Here is a 14,296-nt window from a genome sequence, read left to right as displayed (position 1 = left end):
CCTTGGCATGGTATAAAGAATGTATTTTAGAATGGAGGTATAATCTTGATTATATGAAAGACTTTTAAAATCTGAGAGTAAATTGAGTCTGAATAGAAAAGACTCATGTATGTTTAAGTCTAAATTATCCATGTATTAGTGAATTACCTTGACTTCAAAAATAAAATATTTTCACTCCAAGTTGACTTTCTCTTCATAGCTGTCTGTTTCTAGGACCTTCTTCTTTTAATGGTTTGTTTGATGGTCAGAGAGTATAAAAATTAAGAGCTTATTCTAAATTCTTTTAGAATGAGACACAAATATATATAAAAATAAAACTAATTTTAGTATTAATATACATAGATAATAAGTAGAAAAATATACCTTCTGTGCAGAAAATTGTTTCAAAGTCAAATGGTTTGTTCAAAAATTATCTTTTTCAAACTCTTATTTAGTTCATGAAAAGCAGAGTTTATAATATTTAGTAATAACTTCCCAAATTCTGGTCATAATTTAAAACATCAGAATACCACCTTGTGTTTATATAGCACCTGGTTTTCTGTAGGTAAACGAACAATAGTAACAGGATTTATTTTATTTTATTTTATTTTATTTTTTTCCTTAATGTGAATCAATACTTACATTGTATAGTTGGAAAGTTTCAGGCTTTGCTTATGAAAGAATAGGTTTAGAAACAGATGATCTGAAAAAGCTCTAAAGTGAGCTTGTTCATGTTGTCTCAGAAACAGTTTTCTCTAAGCATTGGTTGTTAGAGGTACTGTTTTTATTTTGTGCCATCAAATTTTTTTTGTAGATTTTACTCTCTTGTCAAAGATCATTTTCTTCTGTATGTTTTTCACCTAGCCACAAGGTACAGAAGAAAAACAGTCTCCATAGTTTCCTTTGGATTTTTTTTTTTTTTTAACACAAATAATATTTTGGAGTAGCGCTAATTACAAAGTAACCTTTCTAATTTACTAATTCTGCTGTTGGGGATTTTTACAGCAGTTGCTGCCATAATATACTACCATCAATTTGAAACTCTTTGTTCTGCTGTTTCCATGAAGGGTAACCTATTAAACTATATATTTCAGTTTTCATACTCATTTACTCTGTAAAAGGCCATTTCTTGGAACCCTAAAAGTAAGTAAGGATTTTGTCTTCACACTACCATTTTATTGAAGAGAATAGTGTCCTATTTTGTTTATGAGTTTTGAAGAGTCTTAAACTATATTAAATTTTTCAAAGTTCCATCTGACCAACCACTTGGCCCCCACCTGAATTTTTCTGTATGTAACTTCCAAGTATCACACCTTTATTTTACCACTATTATCATATAAACGAAAGGAAAAAAAATTGCTTGTACATAATTATTATAAATAACAGGTATAGAAAATGAAATGAAACTGAATGAAAAAGAAAGATGAGTAAGTCAACTTTTATGGTCTGCTGATTTTTAGTATTCATATTTAATTTTCTTTTAGAGACAAGCAGTTAACTGGGTCAAGCTTTATAATGGTTTATACCAAAACCAACTGCCTTATAAAAGGTTTGCTGACCTATGAGTTTATCAAATATGTTTAAAATTGCATTTTGTTTAAGAAAATTTCAATTTAGCACAACTTGTTCATTATTTTCGATGTCATAAAATAAATAGAGAAGTGAACAATTTTAATGCAGTGTGTATTGTTAAACGTTGAAAGGAGTTTGAAAGCCAGTTTGTAGCTAAGACCACCTTCACTTTATTTTTATTTTGTGAGCTTTTGTGTGCATAATCTAAAATAACCTCTTTGCTCTTCTGTTACAGTTCATATCTATTACCTTTCAATATCCTGGCAAAGTAAATTAGTATGTTTTGCTTTGTAATAATTCAGTGACTCTCTTCTTAAATTATTGTCAGCCTTTTTCAAACTTAACAAATTCTATAAGGACTGCCTACTTGTTCGTTTTGTGAATGGACCCCACTTGGCACAGTGGTTAGAGCACTCCACTGCTAACCAAAAGTCAGCAGTTCCAACTACCAGCCTCTCCACAGTAGAAAAATGTGGCAGTCTGCTTCCAAAAAGATTTATAGCCTTGAAAACCCTGTGGGGAAGTTCTACTCTATCCTACAGGGTTACTCTGAGTTAGAATGGATTCGATGGCAGTGGACAGTGGCTTGTACTACACAGGGAAAAAAATCCAACATGCCATGAGTTATGCAGTGATTCATGTCTAGCAGTAGCACATGTACACTCAATTCTGTAGTGTGTGCTAACAGCCATCGTTGGGCCAGGCATTTCTCCAAAGCTCATGAGTTAGGGAATGATAATTATAGTAAGTTGTGTATTATAAATAATGCATGTATGTTCCGCATGAGCTGTGTGGGATTTCGGCCCATTTGCTAGTACATAGCTGCATAATGATTTGTTTGGATTTTGTTGCAGATGATTGATAGTGGAGAATGTTAGCAATGATGTATTATTGTTGGGCTGCCTTGAAAATTTCAGCACAAGTGGTGATTTCTTCTCTTTTTTTGTGTGCTTGTCTAGTCTCGGCAGACACCTGAGGGTGAGTTCCTTCCCCTTGACCAACTTGAACTGGATGTAGGTTTTAGTACAGGGGCAGATCAACTTTTTCTTGTTTCCCCCCTCACGATTTGCCACGTGATCGATGCCAAAAGCCCCTTTTATGACCTATCCCAGCGAAGCATGCAAACTGAGCAATTCGAGATTGTCGTCATCCTAGAAGGCATTGTGGAAACAACTGGTGAGTAAAAACTTAGATATCTCATCAAGTGTCTTCATCCCATAATGATATTATGTGCACAAAACCTGTGACAAAGGTGGCTAAATGTCTCAAGATGGCCACATTAATGAAAACAGAGAGTTGCTTCTTATTTCTTTGTAACAGTAAATTAATAACTACTTTGAAAATGAAGATTTACTGTTTTGTTGGTTCCATACATAACATTAGCTCAGGAATACTTCTGAAAAAAAAAAAAAAAAAACCACATTAAACTGAGATAAGTTCTTAGAGATGTTTATGCTATTCTATTTTAATTAAAAACTTGGGGTTCCTATAATCATGATTTTTCTTTAAAGCTTCAAGGTTAAAATAACAAAAAAAAAAAGCAGTGTAGTTAGTGAGCAGCCTGAACTCAGTGTGTATATACTTGCCATAGGGAGGTTGATTTGGGGTGTCATGATAGAGCTTTGATAAGCTGCTATGTGCAACATCAGTGGAAAATTGCCTCTGTGTGTGTGTGTGTGTGTGTGTGTGCTAACACAGCACTTTAATTTCAAAATAGGTCAGTAGATTTCCCCAGCTGAACCTTGACTATATACACATTTGCTGTTGTTGTTATGTCCCATATATATATATGCTTCAATACATTCATGTCTTGTATGTTACTCCTTAAGATGCAATTTAACATTGGTATTCCCCAAATACTCACAATTTGCTGTTCTCTGAGGAGTGTTAGGTTTGCAAAGGAAAGAAACACAATAAACGTGAATATATTGTTTAGACTCTAAACATTGGCCAGTTTGTTTAGAATATACTGGATGACATAGACAAACAATGTAATATCTACAGAGTGTGTGTGTATGTGTGTGTGTGTGTGTATATATATATATATATATATATATATATATATACACACACACACACATATATATATACACAGGTTAACTTCAGTTTTATACTTTCTATAAGTAATGAAATAGAAAGAAATATTTCTTATTAATGTTTTCTACAAAATCATCTTGATTATCTTAAAATGCTACTTATTATGTATAAACTATGGAAATATTGAGAGTAACATTTATAATATTACATATAAATGCAAGCTTTATACCAATGTGGAGGATATTTGGTTATGTAACAGTCGCTTTTGTCCAAGGAGCAGGGACAGCAATCTACTGTCATTTTTACATACCTGTCACTTAACACCTGTTAGCAATTTAGGAAAGATAGTAATGTCTATAAGCTTCTTTTCCTTCTCTTTAAAGGGAGGATGATATAGTAACTACCTTGAGGCTCCTTGTATTATTACTATTACTTTATTATCTTCAGTGCTTAAGTTTAAAAATTAAGACTTTAAGAACAGTCAATCTATATATGAAATTTGATTTCTGAATGTGGCATTTTATGATTTTAAATCCTCTATTCATATTTTGACTTTAAAGTTGAAATGATTTTTTAATATTCTCCTAAAATATCATATACTGGTAAAAGATAAAGCTGATTTACAGAGTCTCTTAGTCCAAGACATTTTTTAATTACATTTTGATTTTTATTCATCTCATTTATTGAATTAATAATATATTATTAGTGCTTATACAAAATATTGCATTTTTATTGATTTCCTTCTTGTAGTGTATGGTTCTATCTTTGATACACCTGCTTGTAGTTTACTATTTATTTATTATTATCCTATTCACTGACATAAGAAAATTTCTGTTTCATTTTATAGCCTTAAAAAATATTTTATTTGTTCTTTCTATATATTTATCTCCATATCCAGTTTTTCCTATTTGTCTCTAAGTTTTTGTGTGTATTTCTTTAGAATGAGAACATTATCCTACAAAACTACAGTGCAGTGTTTTTAAAAAGCAAGAAATTTAACATTGGTACAACACTACCATTTAGTCCATGGTCCCCATTCAGATTTTGTCAACACTTCCATAATAGCTTTTTTCCTTTTCCCTGGGTCAATATTTGTTGACTTGTCTCTTCAATCTTAATGCAGAATAGTTACCCAACCTCACTTTGTATTTTTTAACCTTGACATGTCTGAGTATAGAGCAAGTATTTTATAGAAGGTCTTGCAATTGGACTTTGTCAGAGGTTCCTTATTTTTCACTTCTTTTGATTTTGAGATGCTACATGGATATCTTAAGGGACAGTTGAAGCAGGTTGTTTTTGAATTTTGCCTGTGTATTTTTGACTTAGCTTATAGGTTGTCACTGTATTTCAGAGTATTGTAGCTAGTAAACAATGTCCTACATAAGGTCAGTAGGGGTTTTGTAACAGTCAATTATTGATTAGGACTGTAAAGTATTTAAAAAAATGAACTGGAAAAAATATTTTACACAGAAAATGAAAACTTGGCTGAAGGCTTAATTTCTTAATTAAGGATTATCTTTTATGAAAAAGAGATTCAAGGCCACTTCCATTTAAAGTCTTAATTAAGCCCACTTTCTAGATCTAAGATAGCAAGACAAACAGCAAAATCGTTAGTCATAATTTATAGAATTCATTTTGTGAAAAATGTATCTGGCATTTTGTTTGTATATATGCCCTAACCAAATTAATCTTAGACTCTTCAAAGTCTAAAATGTGTCTACATTTTCAGAGCTCCCTGAGCTTGGTAAAAATAACATAGATATTTTTATGTCCATATGATCATTTAATATTTTACTGAGATTTATTTAGTTTAATAATAAGGAGTTTTCTCCTTTGTCTTCTCAATAAGTTATGCTTTCTCATATTGTTTATTAATTAGAATAAGTATGGATATGATCTTTCTGGATTCTTTGGAAAGAAGAATAACTTTCTATTCTCTCACGTTCCTTGGTACCTAGCCCCGTAAAATAAATTTAAGCTGAATATAAGTTTCCATCATATTTAGCATTAAAATTCACTTTATCATTCATTTATTCATTAAACAAGTATTTAATGAAATTATGTTGTGTGCTTGAATGTGTTTGAAATGCTGGAGATGTAATGGTGACCAAGGCAGACAGAATTCGTTTCCCCAAGGGACTTATTATATTCTAATTAGAGGAGGCAGACCGCAAACACACACATACACACACACACACAGAGCAAGATGTTATCAAATAATGTGTCAGGGGAAAACAAAATAGGATATTGTGATAACATGTATATCCCAGGCTACTTTAGGTTGATGGCCGGGGAAGAACTTTCTGAGGAGGTGATGTTTAAGTATAGACCCCACTGTTAATATGGCCCTCCTGTGATGGGCTGGGTAGAGAGCATGTCAGGTACTGATAACAGCTGATGCAAGGCCCCTGCGTGGAAAATAAACTTAGTTTATGGCAGCAAATAAATTCAGGCAGAGGTGGTTGGAGCAGAATGAGCAGTGGGGAGAGTGGAAAATCACAGAGGTAGGGAAGAGGGACGTATCTTCATTATAGAGGAGTTTATTACACCAATGGAAAGTTTTGGGATTTGATTAAAAAGCAGTCTTCAATAATATTATAAAAAATGATGCTTTAGTAAATATGTATACATATATTTTCTAGTGTATATGCTATATTTTCTAGTGGGATGTGTTTAATTTATAAAAAAAAAAAAAAAAATAGTGAGCCTAAGGTCTTTGAGGGAGCTCTGGTAGCATAGTGACTAAGGCACCTGGCTGCTAACCAAAAGGCATAAAATTTTAAAGAACTATCTTTGGTATTCGTAGCACTACCTCGTCCACCCCTTGGGGGTCAGGGGAAACAAGGCCAGTGAAAATTTTATTAATAATGGATCATTGTCTGATGGAATGGCAGAAGATGAGCCCTTCAGGTTGGAAGGTACTCAAAACAAGACTAGGGAAGAGCTGTCTCCTCAAAGTGGAATCAGTGTTATTGATGTGAATGGAGTAAAGCTTTCAGGACCTTCATTTGCTGAGGTGGCATGACTCAAAATGAGAAGAAACAGCTGCAAACATCCATTAATAATCAGAAAGTGGAATGTACCAAGTATGAATCTAGGAAAATTGAAAATCATCAGAAATGAAATGGAATGCATAAAATTGGTGTCTTAGGAATTAGTGAGCTGAAATGGACTGATACTGTCCGTTTTGAAATGGGCAATCATATGATCCCCATAGGCCAGGAATAAAAAATTTAAAAGGAATGGTGTCACATTCATTGTCAGAAATAACTTACCAGTAGCTATTCTGAAATACAGTACTGTAAGTGATAGGATAATATCCATATGCCAACAATGAAGACGAGTTAATACAGCTATTATTCAGATTTACACAGGCAACCACTAATGTCAAAGATGAAGAAATTGATGACTTTTTTAACCAACTTCTGCAGTCTGAAATTGATCAAACATGTAATCAAGATGGATTGATAATTATTTGCAATACATTGGTAAGGAAGAAGTCCAGGCTGCACTAAAAGCATTGGTAAAAAACAAGGCTCCAGGAATTAATGGAATACTAATTGAGATGTTTCAAGAAAGGAATGCAATGCTGAAAGTGCTTACTTGTCTATGCCAACAAATTTGGAAGACAACCAACTGGAAGAGACCCATATTTATGCCCATTCCAAATAGAGGTGATCCAACAGAATGAGGAAATTATCAAACAATATCATTAGTTTCACACACATATAATATCTGCTGAAGATAATTCAAAAACTAGTGCAGTAGTATGTCTACAGGGAACTGTCAGGAGTTCAAGTTGGATTCAGAAGAGGACCTGGAATGAAGGATATCATTGCTGATGTTAAATGGATCTTGGCTGAAAGCAAAGAATACCAGAGATAAGTTTACCTTTGTTTTATTGACTATGCAAAGATATTCAACTGTGTGGATCATAACAACTTATGGATAACATTGACAAGAATGGGAATTCCAGAACATTTAACTCATTGTACACATACGGAACTTGTACATACACCAAGAGGCAGTGGCTATAAAAGAACAAGGGGATACTGCATGGTTTAAAGTTGGGAAAGCTGTGCACCAAGATAGTATCCTTTAGCTGTATTTATTCAATCTGTGTGCTTGGCAAATAATCTGAGAAGCTGGCCTGTATGGAAGAAGAACACAGTACCTGGATTTGCTGAATATTCATTAACAATCTGCAATATGCAGATGACATAACCCTGCTTGCTGAAAACAAAGAATACTTGTAGCATTTACTAATCAAGATTAATGATTACAAACTTCAGTACTGATTATACCTCAATGGAAAGAAAACAAAAATCCTCACAATCAGACTAATAAACAACATCATTAAGTGGAGACAAGATTGAAGTTACCATGTATTTGTTTTGCTTGGATGCAAAATCAGTGGCCATGGAAGCTGCAGTCAAGAAATCAAATGTTATATTGCAATCTGCAACTCTGATGTAAAAGACCTCTTTAAAGTGCTTAAGAGCAAAGAAGTCACTTTGAGGACTAAGGTTTACCTAACCCAAGCCATGTTATTTTGCATCATCTCATATGACTTTGAAAATTAGAAAACAAAAGGAAAACTGAAGAATAATTGATGTGTTTGTGTTATGGTATTGGCGAAGAATATTGAATATAGCGTAGACTGCCAGAAGAACAAACAAATCTGTCTTGGAAGAAGTACAGCAAGAACGCTCCTTAGACTTGATGGTGAGAGTTCATCTCACTTACTTTGGACATGATATCATGAGGGACCATTTCCTGAAGAAAGACATCATTCGGTAAAGGAGAGGATCAGAGAGAAGGAGAAAGACTTTCAACTAAATAGATTGACACGGGGGCTGCAACTGTGGGCTCAAACATTGTAATTATTGCAAAGATGGTGCAGAACTTGGCAGTGTTTCATTCTGTTGCACATAGGTGTTTTGTGTTGGAATTGACTCTGTGACATGTAACAACATCCAGCTCCACCCCTACCTCCTACCTGCAACTCAATTTCTGAGAATCATCAGCCTCACCTCACCACACTCTGGTAAGAATTTTCTCATCTCATTAAACTGTTGCTTCTTCCCATTCCTGTAATCTTAGCAGGAGTAAGGGAAGCTTGTGAGAAATTAGAAACTTTCTAATTCTGTTGAAAGATTTAGCTCAAGACTCACACTTATTACTTTCCCACAGTGATAGTTGCTTCTGTAATGATGATACATTCAAAGCCCCAGACTCAGGGATTGTAGCCCTTCTTGCTGAAATTGAGTTGGATTTTCACTCCTGACTAGGAACAAAAGTTTTGCCTTTTCATTAATAACCTTTGCATCTTTGCTTAACCAGCTACTTCCTAAACATAGGGTACCTCTAACTTTTGTTCTCTTTGTTTCTTCTCCCAGGAGAGAGAGCACTGCTAGAGGCAAACAAAGCATTGCAGATTTGGCTCATTAGAACTTGATGCTTTCAAACTTCAATCTGGTCTCTGCTGCTATTTGGCAGCTTTTTAATTGTCTTTTTTGTACTTCCAGACTTGCTCCCTATGAGGTCTATTTTAAACCTTTTCTCACTTTCCCTTGTCCCTAGTCCCAGCTGTCATATCCCTTTCTTGGAGTATCATCTCTCCATGTATTTCATCATAAAGAATATGGCACTTCAATTTTTATACATTTCTTTATTCCCTTTGTATTTTCCTCTTCTTTATCTTTTCTCTCTCTTTCCTGATGTCTGTGGGGGAAAGTGTCCTTATTGTTCTCTAAAATCAATTCCTTCTTAGCTCATGTTTCTCAAGCACTCTTTCCCACCAGTAAGACTCGATGTCCTATATTTAGCACCCTGTTAGCTAACATTTCATTGACCCTTTCCTATTTGCTTTCAAACATTTATAGATCTTTCCTAGTGAAAATAATGCAAAATCCCATTATTTGTCCTTTTGTATGCTTAAAATTCTTCTTTCCATTCAGAGGCACCACATTCTTTCTCTCTTTTTCCTTTTTATTCTTTGTATTTCACAATTATTCCTTCTATCCTACATCACTATCCCTTCTGGCACCTACTCTCTCCTATGAATGTTCGCTAGTTCTCTACCATTGCCCCTTTTTCTTTTCAGTGAATTCACAAAATACTTACAAGCCCACCATTCTTCAGCTATGAAACCTCACCCATGTTTGCTTTTAATTTCCAGGGCACCAGGACATTTTTCCAATTAGATAGATGTTTTAACTCTGAGTCAACTTGTCCATATATCAGATCATCACCTCACCCCCAAATCCATCCTCATTTGGAAAATCAATTTCTGTTAATTATAGCTATTGTATCCCTATTGTCTTTTCTTACTTACATCCAATCAATTCATTTGTTCCAAAAATACCATTTAGCACTTATCATAGGCTAAACATTATTATAGACCCCAGAGATAAATTACTTACCAGACACATTTGTTACCATTAGTTTCTGTAACAAAATTCTGCACTTTTGGGTACTTTATTTTTATGTCAGGAAAGAGATAATGAATAAAATGAAGAAGTACGTTATCTAGAAAGTAAGAAAGTGAGAAGCAGTATGGAAAAAATAAACAAAACAAAGCAAGAGGGTTTGGGGGCATAAGAAGGGCAGGATAAGCTGCAAGAAGAAAGTGACGTTTCAGCCAAAACTCTGTATCTTGAGTGAACATCTGGGAGATGAGATTTCCAGATACAGTCATCAGCAATTGCAGCTACTCTCTCTTAGTAATGAATCTTAGCTCAATTTCCCCTCTTTAAGTCCACGTAATTTTGTTAATGTCATGCACTATGGAATCAACATAATAGCACTTCTAAATCACAGTAGTTGTCTCAGGTGAATATAGTACCTCTAGAATGTCTGCTTACATGGAGACTTCACACTATTAACCAGTAAATTTGCTTACAGCGCTATATTCATGTTATATCTGTGTTCAAAAATCCCCAGTGAATGCCACGTCAAAATGGACTTGTTTCCTGAGAAAATTAGGCTGATGCTTTTACTGCCATATTCACCCTTGCCTGCGATCATATCGTTTCACTGTCTTGGATAGCATTTCTGTCATCTCTCACATAGCACAACACCGTCTATTTGCCCAGGCACTCTAGTCCATATTTTTTCCTTTAATAAATCATTCAAAAATGTTAGTACTCTGCAAAAGCTATTAGGTACCTGCTTGCTATACAAGATACACAAATAAGAAATTTCAACTACTGTAGTGTGAACACATTGGTAATTTACATTAGCACATAACAACAACAAATTTAAAATATATTTTTTATTATGCTCACAGACCATTTAATAACTTATGTTATTAAATAACCTATTGTTAGTACCTTTCATGCCAAATTGCACATCTATAATATTCACACATACTATGCACATCTATATTATTGTATGCTAATCTATATATCACTGTAATTTTTATAACCAATCTCCTACTTTTCTTTTTAGTAAGGTAAATGCCTGTGTGGCTTACTCTTTTAATTTATTTAACACTAACTTTTCTATTTTTCGATAAATTCCTAGAGGTCAAATTACTATACGATGGGGTATATGAACTTGTTTGTTAGTATTTAGTTGGTTGTTACTAAATATTCCATAATTACTGTACAGAAAGTAAGAATCCATTTATAGGGGTATATAAAGATACTAATTTCCCCACATGCTTGCCAACCATTGATAACATAGTTTCAGTTTTTCCAATTTACTTTGTCTTGCTCTCTTTGCTTATTAAACAAACAAACAAACAAAAACAATGCCATTGAGTCGGATCCGACTCATAGTCACACCTCCTTGGGTTTCTGAGGAGGTATCACTATAGAAGTAGATTGCCCAAACTTCCTTCTGAGGAGTAGCTGGTGGGTTTGAACCTTCAGTCTTCTGGTTAGGAGTCAAATGCCTTAGGCACTATGCTACCAGTGAGGTTGAATTTATTTTATCTTTTCACTATGAGTTTTATTTCATGAATTATCAGTTAATATTGTTCATTTTGTTTGCAATTCTTGTTATGCACATGTTATTTAATGTATAATTAGCACATTATTATGCAAAGTCATATTTCCAGTATGAGACCTGGGGAAGTGGTTAAGAACTTGGCTGCTAACCTAAAGGTCAGCAGTTCAAGCACAATAGCCACTCTGCAGGGGAAAGATGCAGCAGTCTGCTTCTATAAAAATTATAGCCTTGGAAGCCCTGTAGAGATGATTCTTCTCTGTCCAGTAGGACTGCAATGTGTTGGAACTGACTTGATAGCAATGGGTTTGTTTTTTTGGCATTTTCAGTAGTTTGTATAGCATAATTACAATTATCAAAAGGTTTTCTTGTTATTCACACACACACAAATAAAATTTTATCACATTCATTTTCTATGTGCTTTACTACATCTCTGAATAACTTTAATCTTCTAATATTGATTGAGGACTTTGTTTTATACCTGTTTATTTTGTATGACACAGGTCCCAGAAGGTGGTAGATCCCAATGAACTTTTCCAATTTGTTTGTTTTTATTTTCAACTGATTTTAATAGGATTTTCCTCTTTTTGTAAGCTTGCTTTCTGAGTTATGGAAATTTTTTCTTATTATGGTAAATGAATAAATATTTGTTAAGTATGTGTGCTGGGTTAGGTGCAAGGCAGTAGTGCAAGGATACTTAAGCAGGAAGCCCACAGTAAGAAAGTCCAGAGTGAGAAAGACATTGAGCTAAATTGAGTATTAGCAAGATGTGCTCAAACAGAGGTGGGTTCTGACTCATAGCGACCCTTTATACAGCGGAATGAAACACTGCCTGGTCCTATGTCATTCTTGGAATTGCTGTTATGATGGACATCATTGTTGCAGCCACTGTGTTTGTCCATCTTGTTGAGGGTCTTCCTCTTTTTCACTGACCCTCTATACTACCAACATGATATTCTTCTCCAGGGAGCGGTCCCTCCAGATAACATGACCAAGAAAGTAAGATGAAGTCTCGTCATCCTTGTTTCTAAGAAGCATTCTGGCTGTACTTCCTTCAAGACAGATTTGTTCTTTCTTCTGGCAGTCTATGGTATATTTAGTATTTTTGGCTAAAACACCATAATAGAAGTATAAATAGAAGTATGTCAGGATACAGCAAAGATATACAACAGTGGTGCCTGATGGACTTTGTAGGGGATCTGAGTAGTCTGACTTACACAAGGTGGAATGGATTGAGATATGAGGGTGAAGCTGGCAGCCATCAGGAAGGTAAGTGGAGCTGGGCATTCTGGCCAGAGAGAAAGCAAGTTTGGGCACTGAGAATTCCTTTTGTTAGGGGAGTGGTAAGTAAATGGGTATGGTCAGAGTGCAGGACAAGTGGAAGGGAATTGGCCAAAGATGAGCCTAGAATGACCTCTGGGTAATGGTTAGGACCTAATTCTCAGGCAGTAAAACCATTGAAGAATTTGACACAGGAGAATACCACTATCAGATTTTCATGATATAAAGATGGATTGAGTGAGGCTGCTATCCGAGACAGGCCAGTGATTATGCAGTTACAATTGGCCAGATCTGAGGTAATTGGGTCCTGCATGAAATCATCTGACTCAGGCAACTATGTGGCTGAAGAAAACAATGAAAAAGGCCTCTGGTTTCAAAGCTTTATTTGTGACTGAACAGGAATAGCAAAAGAGTCTTAGGATCCTTCCCACTGCAATTTCACAGACTATATAGAAGAAGCCAAGACACTGAAAGAAAACAGCACAAACTAAACACTGACTCTTCTCTTTACTAGTGGAAAACAGATTGAAAATTTCTAATGAATAAATCAGAGCAGAAATTCCACTTGTGAGTAATTTAAATGTGTCTATAATTTTTCTTTCTTAATGATTCTACAACATTTACCTTTATTAATTGGATTAATTATTGTTCCTTACTGATTGGTCAAAAGACAGTGATAGCAGTGGTTATCAAAGCACCTAGTGTTACTATAAATGAGATAGCATTTTCCTGATAGTTGGAAATTGTATTCATTCATCCTTTTTGCAAACATTAGCCTGAAAACCACTCACACCTATTGTAGCCAGGAGCCTAAATTAGGACTTCTTGTTTACTTCTCCAGCTTCCCTGATGCTGCCCACATTGCTGTTACCTTTTTACAGTAGTTGCTGGCATTTCATAAGGCTTAGTACCTTAACAGGAGCTCTGGTAGCATAGTGCCTAAGGCACTTGACTGCTAACCAGAAGGCTGGCGGTTCAAACCCACCAGCCACTCCTTGGAAGGAAGGTTGGGCAATCTACTTCCATAGTGATGCTGCGTTGGCAACCCAAGGAGCGGTCCCTATGAGTCGGGTCTGACTTTGCAGCACATAACAAAACAACAACAGTACCTTAACAAGGAGCTCTGGTGTCTGGTGGCATAGTGTTTAAAGCGTTCAGATGTGTAATCAGGAGGTTGGCAGTTCAAACTTACCAGCCACTCTGTGGAATAAAGTTGAGGCAGGCTGCTTTGGTAACAATTTACAGCCTTGGAAACCCTGTGGAGCAGTTCTACTCTGTCTTATAGGGTCACTATGAATAAGAATAGATTTAATGGTAGTGGATTTGTTTTTGGGTGGTAATTACCTGAACAGATAAGAGTCGATGGTAAATGAATTTGCATTTATTGGGAATCTCAAAGTACCTTCTTCATAATAACTCTTATCATTATATGTTTAAATATTTGTTAATTCCTTCGTTGTGATTTTTTTTTTTT

The 14,296-nt window shown here is 34.9% G+C and overlaps 1 protein-coding gene across 1 annotated transcript in view; it reads left to right on the top strand.

Moving 5' to 3' along the window:
• KCNJ3 (potassium inwardly rectifying channel subfamily J member 3) overlaps positions 1 to 14,296 on the top strand; it is a 210,881-nt gene that overhangs the window by 8,877 nt on the left and 187,708 nt on the right. Inside the window, exon 2 of the mRNA XM_007934919.2 lies at positions 2,511 to 2,727. Coding sequence (XP_007933110.1) covers positions 2,511 to 2,727 — 217 coding nt within the window. The remainder of the gene's footprint in view (positions 1 to 2,510; positions 2,728 to 14,296) is intronic.

This window comes from Orycteropus afer, unplaced genomic scaffold (genome assembly GCF_000298275.1).
Source record: "Orycteropus afer afer isolate SDZICR_OR568_19922 unplaced genomic scaffold, OryAfe1.0 scaffold00023, whole genome shotgun sequence".
Lineage (NCBI taxonomy): Eukaryota > Metazoa > Chordata > Mammalia > Tubulidentata > Orycteropodidae > Orycteropus > Orycteropus afer.
This window is presented reverse-complemented; position numbering and strand designations above follow the sequence as displayed.